Source organism: Trichosurus vulpecula, chromosome 4 (genome assembly GCF_011100635.1).
Source record: "Trichosurus vulpecula isolate mTriVul1 chromosome 4, mTriVul1.pri, whole genome shotgun sequence".
Taxonomy (NCBI): domain Eukaryota; kingdom Metazoa; phylum Chordata; class Mammalia; order Diprotodontia; family Phalangeridae; genus Trichosurus; species Trichosurus vulpecula.
The window spans coordinates 133,375,037-133,388,600 of NC_050576.1; the positions used below are offsets into that span (position 1 = coordinate 133,375,037).

Sequence of the window (13,564 nt, forward strand, 5' to 3'; positions counted from 1 at the left end):
TCTAACAATTGCCATTCTCTTAATCTAACTGAATGTTTGGGAAATGGGAAACTGGCTATGTTCTCAGTGGTGGGTAATAATGTTCTACCTACTTCGTCAGGAGATCTCTGTTATTTCTACTTCCTCCTTTTTCTCCCCTTCCCTTACCAAAAGGTAAATTCAAGGACCATTCCTTCTTCCACCAATCCCTTACAAGAGAGGTATTCAACTTGAAAGCCTTAGGAATTTCATGGTTTATGCAGTCCCAGCCAAAGGGAAGAGGATTGAGGCTAGCCCAAGGGAGCTTATGTAGGTGAACTCTTCTTCAACTTTATGGGGATCATTCTATTTAGAAAGTATGGATAGTTGTTAAGTCATATGGGGGTTATTTAGAAATAATATTTTTTCTTTTCCCCCATTGAGACCTCACATAGTACTTTGTACCTCTCAGGTTCATATTATGTTATAGTCCCTTGTGTATATATATCTCTGCTAGACTGTGAGCTCCATGAGAGCAGGGACCATGTCTTGTGTTTTTCCCAAAACGTAGCCATAGTACATTGTATGGGCTTAATTAAATGTCGCATAAATGAATGAAAGGAAGTACTTTGTTTCCCCCAAGGTTCTCTTCCTCCACCCTCTACCTCCTACCCCCAAACAGAATAATACCTTTCAGTGCTCTTTATTCTCCTCACAACTATTATTATTACAAAACTTCAGAACTAGCTTTTTCTGAAGGAGACAGTCTGGCCTTTGTCCCTCAAATCTAGATATGTCTGATTACTGAAACAAAACATTTCCTGTTTACCTGTTTTGACTGAAAAGTGCAAAATCTCATATTTTAAAATAATGATTATGTGTTTTATAAGTATATGTGTTATAAATATATTCTCATTATCTAGTTTATGATTGAAAAGTTAGGATAAAAATGACTCTGAAACGCTTATTAAGTCTTTGACATAAATTCATTTATGGAAAAGTTTCTTAATAGGATTTTTATTTTAATATATTTTAGGTGATTGAACATGCAGGAGTTGAAGCCTTGGCATCAGGAGAAGAGACTAGAACACTTTCATTGAATGAGTTGTATCCTTCAAGAACTCTAAAACTTCAGTATAACTTTGATACCATTGAGCAACAGTTCACTTGTGGCATACCTGATAGCAAAGACTCTGCTGAATGTGACATGGCTGAAGTGGATGGAGAGCTTTTTGTGGCTCAGAGCAACTTTACCTTGATATTGGAAGGTGAAGAAGGAGAGGTTGAAACAGGAGATTGTGCCCCATCTGATGTGTCAACTAAAACAACTAATATAGCACCTGAGAAGGAGAAAGATCATAATGATGACAGTGATAAACATGGGCATGTTAAAGATTTGGCACCTGTCAGAATAAATGATCAGGAATCCCAAAATGTTGTGGAAACATTACCATATGTGCCAGAACCAATTAAGGTAGCTATTGCTGAAAATTTACTAGATGTCATTAAAGACACAAGGAATAAAGAATTTGCTTCCGACACAGTAGAACAAACTATCCTTGAAACCATGCCTTTAATAACTCAGAAGGTAAAGCGTTCCTCCAAGGCAGAGAAGGAAACAAGTTTAGTCGATTTAAATGATAGTCAGGGCAGTGACATGATACCTTCCAGAACACGAACAAGAGGACAAAGCGTCAAAAATCTAAAGGCCAGATCAACACTTGAGGAGAAGGCCTCAGACATTCCAACACCTGAAGTACTAGAGCTTTCTGCTATAAAGAGAAGTACTAGGAAAACAAAAGAAAAATCTGAGATATCTGAAAGTGCCTTTGCTGAAATTGAAGCAGCCTCTCAGAAAGTATCCCAGGATTCTGTTACTCCTAGAAGAGGAAGGAAAAAAAATGTTAATTTGGATACATTAAAAATTGCTATTGAACAGGAATTACAAGCTTCCACAACTTCACGGAGAGAATTGAGAATGAAATCATCTCAACTTTCTGAATCATCAAGTGAAGAAACTCCCTATAGTAAAGAAGGTAAGCTTCTTCCTGCTACAAGAAGAACTTTGAGAAGAACAAAAAAATCTGTAGAGGAGCCAGAAAGTAGTGAATTATTAAATGACCAGAACATTAAACTAGCAGCCAGTCCTAGCAGAAGTAGGAGGAAATTGAGAAGTGATAATATGAAACTCTCTGAAAATGTTGGTCCTAATCAAGATGATGCACCCAGTGAAGAGAAGCCCCCTGTCCAACAGAGTGGGAGAAGCAGAAGGAGAGTGAATAACACCTCAGTATCTCCAGAACATTCTAAACTTGATTTATCTGAATTGACTATTGAAACAGAATTTAAGACACCGGCCACACCTAGGAAACGTGGCAGACCAAGAAGAGTAAATCCACCAGAGGTTAAAGAAATTCAAGAAGTTAGTACGGAGGAGACACAATCTCCTCTTACCCCAAGAAGATCTTCAAGAATCACACCAGGTAAAACTGGTAATAATAATCTTGGAAAACTAACTTTAGAAAACAACCCTTTATCACCAAAAGGAGGACTGACTACAACATTGAGCTCTAAAAGGAAGTTGACAAAAGTGACTGAAAGTCAAAGGAGAAAAAATAAACTTCCTTCAATATCAGAAGGGAGCACAGATGAAGAAATTATTCTCACAGACTCCAAAAGCAAAGAAATACTGCGTGCTGATAATGGTTTGACGAACTCTTCTCGTAATACAAGGACTAGATCCAGCAAGACTATTATTTTTCCTAACTTTTCTGACCCCCAAACTGAGTCTTTTTTATTTTCTTCACCTGTTTCAAAAGTTTCAAGGAAGACAAGAGGTACACTTTTTTTTATTTCAGACCAAAATAAATTCCATTCAGAGTCTAAAGCTTAAAATAGGCTTTCATGGGATTGTTTTAAGACCTAACTATATAAAAACTAAAATTTATCATTTAAGAATGAAAATACTTCTGCTTTTCAAAAATTTGGTTCATTTAGTCCTTGTGGTTTGAGGGGTTTTTGTTGTTGTTTTCAAATTGATGAGTTTTTCTATATAATATTCCCAAGTAATATATGCTAAGCATTTCTGTAAATTTTTTCACTAAGGTGTTTGAATTTCTTTTTAGTTGCCTCTTCCTTTGTCCCCCAAATTTGGCTTTATTCTATTTTTTTTTTCAACAAATAGTTTTGGGTATAGCCAATGTGATACTGATTTTTAATTACTTATTCTATTATTTCATGAAGCACCTGCTTCAAAGCATGTTTTTATCTTGAATAATCTCAATGGCCCTCATCTCACTATCCTTTTTTTTTTCCTTCTCCCTTGTCTCAAGTGGGTTATGAGCTTTGTTCATCATTTCCTGCACTTTCCTAATTAACTTTATAATTAGCTTTTCCCTCAAAAACACCAGTCTTAAAACTCCTGGGAACTGCTACTTTCAGCCTCTCCAATGACAGCACCCAGAAATGTTCTTTTCTAGACTTAAAAAAATTTCACTCTATCCTTTTTTTCCCCTAACTAAAAATTTGAGAGGCAGTTTTACCATTTAAAAATGAACTCTTTTATACCACCTTTTTTTCTTTTTAAAAATATAGTCCCTTGTTTGCTTTCTGATCAGTTAGTATCTGAAAGTTCTTGATTGTTTTGTAACATTGCCAGTTCTATTAAGGATACTCATTTTAAAACAGATTAACCTTGTGTATGTAATTATTTAACTGATGTAAATTTACTATCCAAATTCAGGGTATGGTATGTAACTGGAATACCTTAGCTAGTAGTAAATTTAATTTATAGTAGTATAAAAGCACATACATTATCAGTGAGTTAAGGGACATTACTCAGGACTAGTCTGACTTCTGAAATATGAAGACAATGTCTTAAGCTCTGTCTTGCATATACTATATGTATACATAATATGTTATTATTTTTGTATTTAAAAAAATCTCCCATTAAATTGCCCGTTAAAAATTTTGGGTTTGCTACCTTGTATGTCAAATGAGAGGGCCAAAAAGAAAATTACAAGTGGATTGATTCTGTGACCCCATGTAGATACAATGTAAGTTCTCTCAGAGTTATACCCCATCCTGGATACAAAAGAGAGCTTAGGTTAATTAGCTAAACTAAAAATTATATCAACTATACAGTGTTCTTATGTGCATTCTGAATTACAAAGGTAGTGTTTCTTATAAAATTTGCTTTATTTTCTTATTCTGAGTCAGAAAATTAAATTCAGATAAGTTATCCAGTGGTTAATGAGTTTTTAGTTAACACAAAGCCAAATTCAAGAGATAACAAATGTTAAAGGTATTTAATTAATCTCAAATTCGAAGCTAATTTCTCTTGGGAAAAGAAAAAAAGGAGTGACATTTATTCAAGGGGACTCTCGTCTTTTTGTGATTTCTAAAAGTTAAACATCTTTTGAGTTAACTCAAAATAACAGGGAGAGGAGGTGTTATACAGAGAACCTTAGAAAAAAGAAGTGAACCTAGAGCTGTGTATAAAGTTGCGATTTCTATTTATTTGCATTCTTAAAACATTAATTTTGTTATAAAAAAACCTGTTGTGGCATATTAGTTTTGATTGTCAGTTTTAATAAAATGTCCATTTTTTATTGTCATGAGTACTAGATTAGTAAAAGTAAGAATATTTGGCCTTCTAAGTCTGGCTTGGTCATTTTACTAGTAGTTTAAGGATCTTAGTTATTTTAGAAGCAAAATAAATTTGTGGGGGAGGGGACAGTTAAAACTTAAATATAAAAAAATCACCTCTCAGAGTGTACAAAATGATCACGATGTATATTTAAGAATTTTCTTTCACAGGCTTATAAATGAACATCCTTCTGAAATACTTGTATTAATCTCAGCGATCCCTTTCCTGAATAGAAAGGAAAAGGCTACAGATCAGATTCTGCAATAACAATGTCTGTATATAGGTACAAAAGAGATCTGGTTCTCAGTTATACCATTTTGATTTCTCCATGTTAAACCTTGATTGTAGCTTCCTTGAGACACATTCATATCTCTTGCTTACTTAGCCCCTTTGTTGACATCATCATCATTTCTGCTTATCTTTTAACTGAATTACAGTGTAAAGTCCAAAATGAGCTACAAAGATTTCAAAAGTTTTTAGCTTTATTTCGAAACACTGATTTGGTCTTATCCCCAAGAAGGCATGACTCAGATAATGCACATGGACAAGTAGGATATTATGTCATTCCTATTGATGCTCAACACTGAATAGAGAGGAGTAAAATAACAGAAGAGAAAATTTAAACAACTTTCTAGCTACTCTTTTGAAATCTTCACAGAATGACATTATTCTATTTGAAACATTATAAACTCCCAGTCATCTGGGTTAAGTCAAATTGAATTGACTTTGAGAAAGGATCTTATAGATTTAGAAAAAGGGTCCTTGGAAATCCTTTAGTTCAACCCTTCTTTTTACAGATAAAGGGACTGAGACCCAGAAAGTTCAGGGGACTTGTCTTAGGTCACACAGGTAATTATTATTAGTATAACTGGGGTTTTTAAACCCAGCTTCTCTGACTCCCTATCCAGTGCTCTTTCTCCTGTATCAGACTGCCTCTTGGAATTATTCCTAATGCTGCTCCCCTCTGGCCAACACAGCTTATTACAGTGATTAAAAATGTAATACACTTTTGGATAAATGCTTGCCTCAGGTATAGATGGAGGTGCTTGCAGCTTTCAAACATACCATTTGCTCTTAACTTTTCTATTCATAGGTTTTTGCACTTAAATTTAATTAGGTATTTGTGATTTTTTTTTAAGCTCAGAAAATAGAAACCACTGTACAGTTGAAGGACCTAGTTTCAGATTTGTCCTCTCAATTTGTCTTCTCACCCCCTACTTTGAGGACCACAAGAAGACAGGCATCTGAACTTTCACGGATTGTAAAAGAAATGGTAAGAACTATGTTGTTGCTGATTTTCATCCCTCAAAATACCTTGAGGCATGTCTCCAATGTCAGTTTAGGTGTCAGTTACATGTATGTTAAAAACATAAAGCTGCCTCAGTTTTTATTTCAAAATTCTGCCCCTGTATGCCAAATATCCTGGCAGTTACTAACAGCCATAAATGTGATGATATTAGAAGTAATTCTCTATTATTTTCTCTGTCAGTTTTCACGTTGTGTTAAATATACTTAAAATGGTTTAAGCTTACTGTTTTTTATTTTTTAATCCAAAGGAATCACCAGTTGAAAATGACTCAAAATCAGGAGAAACCATGGAAAAGCACAAAGCAAAACGAATCAGGACAACAAAAACAAAAGCAAGCAAGTATGGAAAACTTTTCAACAATATAACATCTATTTTCATTCAAAATCAGACTGGAATAAGAACTGAAACTTTGTAATTAATTTTGGGGAACTCTGAGAATTTTATGTCATTGATAAACTTTACTTACATGAATTCCTGAAAGCTTTTATTATGTCATAATTATATACACTAAAGTGTGTAAAACAACAGTTGAATGCTAATTCTGTTGTTTTAGGTAGACAGGCAACTCTCTTTTGTTTTTATCTTTGACTCCCCACAACTTTGCAATGCCTGGTGTATAGCAAGTCCTTTTAAATGCTTATTGATGGCTTGATTAATTTAAAAGGGCATGTTATTATTAGATAGCATGTTATATTATTAACGTATTGCAAATAGTAGAGGGGGTAAGAAAGTTAGCTATCATATCCATCCCGTCGCCACAAATCTTAGATTTTCCAAGCTAAAAAATCCCCATCTGATCTTCACATAGTATAGTTTGAGATTTTTCACTCATTTGGTTTTCTTCCTAGACACTATAATTTTCAATATTTCTTAAAATTTTAGCTCAACAGAGCAAAACATTTCCAGAAATTGTATAATCTGAGGAAAGTATAGCGGCACTTACTTTGTTCTGGGCAATGTGCGTATAGTATGTAATTTAAGACATTAGCTTATTTATTAATAAGCTTATCACTAACTCTCATTGAACTTTCAGCCTAATTTTTTTTTAACATGAACTATTATTGAGTCATGTTTTTTTTATCCTGTATTTATACAGCTGATTTAATTCATCTTTTATTAAGAATTTTATAAAAATGAACCTTTCAAATGCAAAGCACAGGATAACAATTTTTGAGCATTTGGAAACTGCTCAAATGCTGGTTAAGTGTTTGCATTCTAAATGGGATAAAAAGGAACATGTCCCTCCAAAGTTTCTACTGTCTTCAAATGTCACAGAGGGAGAAAAGAGGGGAGAATTTTTAAAAAAGGGGGAAGGAGAGGGACTAGCTTACAATTCACATAATTAGAATTAATAAGAAGATCCAAAAATGAAGGAACCATGTGTGGAGTAGTAGGGCTCACAATAAACTTAACTATTTTCTGAGTCATACAAGGGACAGTTGAAAATATATACACATTGTGTGGTATCAAAATACATTAAATCCATCAAGAAAATAGGCAGGTACAGGAAGAGAAGATTTAATAGTGAGGGTAGATCCAGGGAGGACATAGTCATAAGCAAAGTAAACATTAACTTTGTTTAGTGTATCAAAAAGGGAGAATTCAAAAAGAGGGAGTTTAAGAACTGGAGATCAGTGTCTGGAGTTGGTGATAAGAGTTTGGGGAGGGCAATAAGAACAGACCGCTTCAGTTATAAATAGATAATGTAAGTCCACCTCCTTCTATTTATCTACTTTGCAAAGAGAAGGGTTCAGGGGAGAGTATAAGAGAATATGGTGGAGGAAAATACAATTACTATCATAAACATGAATGTAAATACAATTGATTAATCCATAAAACAGGGCAGCAGAATGAATTAGAAAGCAGAATCCAACAGTGAATTGTTAGTAAGAAATTATCTTGAAACAGATACACACACAGTTAAAATGAGGGTCCTCGAACAGAATTTGTTCTTCAGATAAATATATAAAAGGGCATTATAGCAAACATGATCTCAGACAAGACAAAATTAACTGCCTTGATAAGAGAAAAGCAGGAGAAACATACCATGGTGAAAATACCATACATAATGAAATAGTATCAATACTTAATTGTACATGTAGATATCTCTATATAGCTATATCTATACATGTATACATATCTGTAGATCTATACAGATATATACATATATAAATATCTATACACACATTCACCAAATGGCATAGCATCCACATATTTAAAGAAAAAAATAAGCACTGACAGGGAAAATTTAGACAGTGTCAGATCTAACCAAATAGGAAAGAAGTATCTGAATTGAATTTTAGAAATATTACATAGAATAGCTCTCTAGTGATTACTGAATGAGAAGAGAGAGGAATAGACACACATTTCTCAACTGTAAGTTGGCACCTTTACAAAATTGTGTATTTGGGTAGGTCGTAAGATCCTCAAAAAAAATGCAGAAGATCACAAATGTTAAAAAATTCTTTACTGACCACGATGCACTAAATGTTATAATCAAAAAAGACCCTTTGAAAAAAGGATTCAAAATTAAATGGAGACTAATTGATTCTTAAAGAACAAATCTCAGAAACAACACAATTTCAGGGAAAAAAATGACAGTAAAACAATAACAAACTTCAGAAGTGTTATCAAAACTGTCATTAAAGGGAAAAAAATCTATAAATGTTTTCATCGAGAGAGAGAATGAATTAATGGGAAATGTAGCTTAACAATAAACTGTAAAAGCTTGAAATAAAATCTTCATTAGACAACAAAAAATCGAGATTCTAAAAAAATCCAATATTAAAAACTGAATAAACGCAAAGAAACTCCCAAAAGGGGAAGAGGAGGGGCAGGAAATAAGGACCAAGTTGATTTATAAGTAAATTCTATATTCAAAGAAAAAATCCATCCTAGTATTTCCTAAGTTGTTTGCAAAAATAGGGACATAAAACATCCTAATAAATTCTTGTGAGACAAGCATCTTGATACAGAAGAAGAGGGCAAAGAAAGAAAATAGATTGCTATCTTTAATGAATAGTCATATAAATATATTGAGCACAATATCAGCGTATATCAGTTATATTAAACATTATATTAACCTATTTGTATTTATTTCAGGAATGCAGGATTGTTGGTTCTATATTACAAAAGCTATACTAGCCCCTCCCCCCACAACAAAAATAACATGGGGCAGCTAGATGGCACGTTGAGTAGAGCACTGGTCCTGGAGTCAGGAGGACCTAAGTTCAACTTAGATACTTGACACACTTACTAGCTGTGTGACCTTGGGCAAGTCACTTAACCCCAATTGCCCTGCCTTCCCCTCTCCAAAAAAAAAAAATACTATAGAATAACAAAAATAAATCAATAGATATACGTAAAATTTTTCTTGACCAAATATAATTCTTTATATTTAAAAATCTTAATCATTCAAGTTAAATCAGAAACATATGTACTGACTGTTCTTTAATATGATAAATATGATCTATATAAACCAAAAATTAACATTAACTATAATAACAGGGATCACTTCAGGCTTGAAGTCAGGGGCCAAAGTAAGGTTGTCTTTTAGAACAATTATTATTTGATATAGTTCTAAAGCTACTAGCTAGTGCGGTTGAGACAAGAAAAAGAAATTGAGAGAATAAGCAGAGACAATATAGAAACAATACTTTTTGTAGATGGTATGGTTTACTTTAAGAATGTTAGAAATTCAAATAAAGAAGAACCAAAGAATAAGTAAAAAGAAAGATTAAAAAAACTAACAAATTATTAGTTTTTGTATATTATCAATAAAACCCAACAGAAGAAATAAATAATAAAAGAAAGTAATTTCAAAATAACTACGGAATCTGTAAGCTCTCTGGGAGTCCAGCTGTTATAATACAGGGAAATTATATAAATAAAACCATAAAATATTCTAATTTACTAATTAGAGAAATATTCATTGTTCATGGTTTTACTGTGCCAGTGTAATGGTTGCTGTGAGGTAGTATTGCATAGTGGGTATAAAATTAGCCTCAAAGTCAAGAATGCCTGTGTTCTAGTCCTACCTAGAAAAATAACCAGCTTTATGACCCTGGTCTAGTTTCCTTATCCAGAAATTCCATATACAAGTGAAAACACAGGTCTCATTGCTATCATTTCTGTCCCTAGTCCAGATATATAGGGAATTGATTAAAATGAGCCAATATCTGTTATACAGATGATTAAAGGATATCAGAAAACATTTCTCAGAAGAATAAATCCAACTCCCAAAAGTCATGTGAAAAAATGCTCGAAATTACTAATGTTAGAAGTGAAAATTGAAAACACCCAGATTGACAAAGATAAGGGAAATGACAAGTGTTAGTGATACTGTGGGAGGACAGACAACTATTGCTTCACTTGTGGAGATATGAAGGGTCCCATCTAAAAGTCACCAAACTGTCCATACCCTGTGGCCCAGCAATAGAACTAGTAGACCAAAAGATCAGAACAAGAAAAAAAAAACCAAATGCACAAAAATATATATACTAAGGTTTTTGGGTTTTTTTGGTTTTGTTTTTGTTTTTTTGGTAGCTGAAAGGATTTGGAAAAAAGTAGGAGCCCATCAATTTGGGAGTTGTTCAGGCATTTTTTTAAGTTACGTCTGACTCTTCATGACCCCTTTTAGGACAAAGATACTGGAGTGGTTTGCCATTTCCTTCTCCAACTCATTTTACAGTTGAGAAAACTGAGGCAAACAGGATTAAGTGACTTGCCCATGGTCACACAGCCTCTGAGTGTCTGAGGTCAGATTTGAGCACAGGTCTTGCTGACTCCAGGCCCAGCATTCTATCCACTGTGTCACTGCTATGACTGACCTTGAACTGAATTTTTTTTGTTGTTGAAAGGATTTGGAAAAAAGTAGGAGCCCATGAATTTGGGAGTATATAAACATGGTGTATATATAGTACGGCACAGTAATATGCTAAGAAATAATAAAAGGGATATATTCAGAGAAACCTGGAAGCACTTGAATAAACCGATACAGGATAGAGTTAGCAGAACTACAAGAACAACTTCTTTAACTGTAACATTATAAATGAAAACTCTGAAGGACTTCAACTCTGATCAGTTTAATTGACCAATCATGACTCCCGAAGACTGATAATGAATGATGCTTCCTATCATTTGACAGAGAAGTGGTATATTAAAGGAACAGAATGAGATGAAAGGCTAGGAAGCAAAAAGTTGGAGGGAATTTGCACACTATCCATACTTGTTATAAATATTCCATCACTAATAAGAGAAATGCAAATTAAAACAATTCTCAGGATTTCATTTCATACCCATCAAATTGGCAGAGATGACTAAAGCTGAACCCTAGTCAGTGCTGATGGGCTGTGGAATATTGGGTTTGCTTATAAGCAAATTATTAGCAGATAATTAGTCAATTTGTGAAATCAGTCTATTGTACTTTTTGACCCAGCAATTATACTACTGGATGTATACCCGTAAAAAAGTCAGAAACAAAAAGCAGGGTCTTATATGTCCACCAAGAAATACATTGCAGCACTTTCTCAGTTAGCAAAAAAATGGAAACGATATTGAGTGCACATCAGTTGAGAAATTGTTGGAAAAAACTTGGGAATATGAAATTTACCATGAGACATGGCATATGTGGAATTTAGAGAAACATGAAAATAGATTTATGACTTGATACAGAACAAATAAAACCAGGAGCACAGTGTACACTATGGCTATGATTATGTAAATTAAAACAACACAAAAAGGCAACTGAACTTGAAATAAGAATCTTAAGGTCAGATTCAGAATGTCATTGGTCACACAGACATATACGCTACTACATTAGGTAGTTTTGCTTCCTTACTTTCCATTGTTTTGAGAGAAAGTAAGTTTATGATGTAATAGCCAAAGATAATGACACGTTTTAAAAACAAATATTTTTAAAATGAAATACCTCAAGAAGAGTCCATAGGTCACAATAATTATTTATATATGACAAGGAAGAGTAAAAGATAACACCAAAATTACAAACATGAGAGATTAGAGTCACCAGTGAAGCTGACAAAAATAGTGATGGTTTGCCAAAAATGTAATTTCCTTAGAGGCAGCACAAGTTTGTGTTGCAAGACATAGAAGGAAAGCAAGTAAAAGAGATCAGGGTGGAAGGAAAATGTATTTACAGTAGATTGGCATTCCATACACATTGAAGATGGCTAATAGATACATGGACTGAACATAGATATAGACTGAACCTGGATTAGTAAGGTTGATTAATAAAGGATGAAATCCCAGTGGGAGGTAGAAGGAAGAAGGGATTGGTATTTCATGCAGTAATTGAGGATTACAGGTTATTATTTAAATTGTATGAAGACAGAATTAGTAGAATTAAGAATCCTGTAGAGTTGCAATACTGTTATGACAGTTCCATCTTTAGGCTAGATTTTCAAAGATGAATGGCAAGTGTTGTTACCATTGTGTTGAAATACCAAATTCACTTAAAAAAACTATACACACTCTTGTGTAAAGATCTGTGTCCATAAAAGTGTTCTTCCTGACCCTGTTTGCATATTCTTCTGTGAATTACCTAAACTCTACTTCATAGTACTAGGTTTTAAAGTTTTGTCTAAGTATTTTTCTTCTTATTTCTTCCATAATCTATTAAGCCTTCTTAATCACTTTTAGCATGATTCTAGACAAATGCCACATTCTTCCCAGTTTGTATGCTGGTTTTGATCCTTAAATGGGAAGCTGTCATTAATCTTAAAATCATGGTTACAAACATCCATTTTTAAATCTTCTGTGATTTCGACAAAGCAAACTTTTCGATTTTCATATTTTTTTCCCCAAAAACACAACCTTCAGATGGAAAAAGCTATAAGAACATTTATGTCCTAAAGTTCTGTTTCTTTTTTTTTTTTTTTTTTTTTTTGAGGTTTGTTTGATCAGTGTATTCTGTTTCTTTGTATGTAATGACTGAGTTTTTAAAGCATTTCAGTAGGCTTTCTAATAATAAATACCTAGTATTTATATTAGCACTTGAAGGTTTGTAAAGCACTTCATGTGCCATCTCATTTGATCCTCACAGCAGTCCTGAGGGGTAGGTACTATTATCATCCCCAATTTACAGATGAGGAAACAAGCAGAGAATAGTTAAATGACTAACTCTGGATCAGACAGCTAGTAAATATCTGTGACAGGAATTGAACTTGGGTTTTTTTTGACTCCTACCTAGTCTAGTGCCCACTGTGCCACCTGCCTGCCGCCTTGTCATTTCCCTGTACCATGCTGCAGGAGCATGTACCACTTGCCATCTGGCCATATCAGATCTCCATATTGATGCCTCTGGAGCCCTTAACAGGTTTTTCCCTTCTTTCTTAGTGCTATTTCTAAGATGTTTCCTTTGTTATCTCCATAGTTCTAATACATAGATTTATACATATGGAAAATATTCTGATAGTATGTAGATATTTATAAATAAAATAGAACATGCAAAATAATTCAACAGGAATTTTGCTCTTGTTGGACATTTGTTCGGCCTGTTCTAAGAAAGTCTTTTTGGCTCTAGATTCAAGACCAGTGCTGCTAATTGTTTATAGATTGCAGTATCAGAAAGGTATTGATCACATCTTTGAATGTATGATAGCATTAATAAAAATTAAGGAAACAAAAGGTAA

General features: G+C 33.7%; 1 protein-coding gene across 1 annotated transcript in view; it reads left to right on the forward strand.

Moving 5' to 3' along the window:
- The window catches only part of AHCTF1 (AT-hook containing transcription factor 1), a 119,228-nt gene that overhangs the window by 103,150 nt on the left and 2,514 nt on the right, over positions 1 to 13,564 (forward strand). Inside the window, exons 33-35 of the mRNA XM_036755272.1 lie at positions 995 to 2,795; positions 5,746 to 5,879; positions 6,163 to 6,254. Coding sequence (XP_036611167.1) covers positions 995 to 2,795; positions 5,746 to 5,879; positions 6,163 to 6,254 — 2,027 coding nt within the window. The remainder of the gene's footprint in view (positions 1 to 994; positions 2,796 to 5,745; positions 5,880 to 6,162; positions 6,255 to 13,564) is intronic.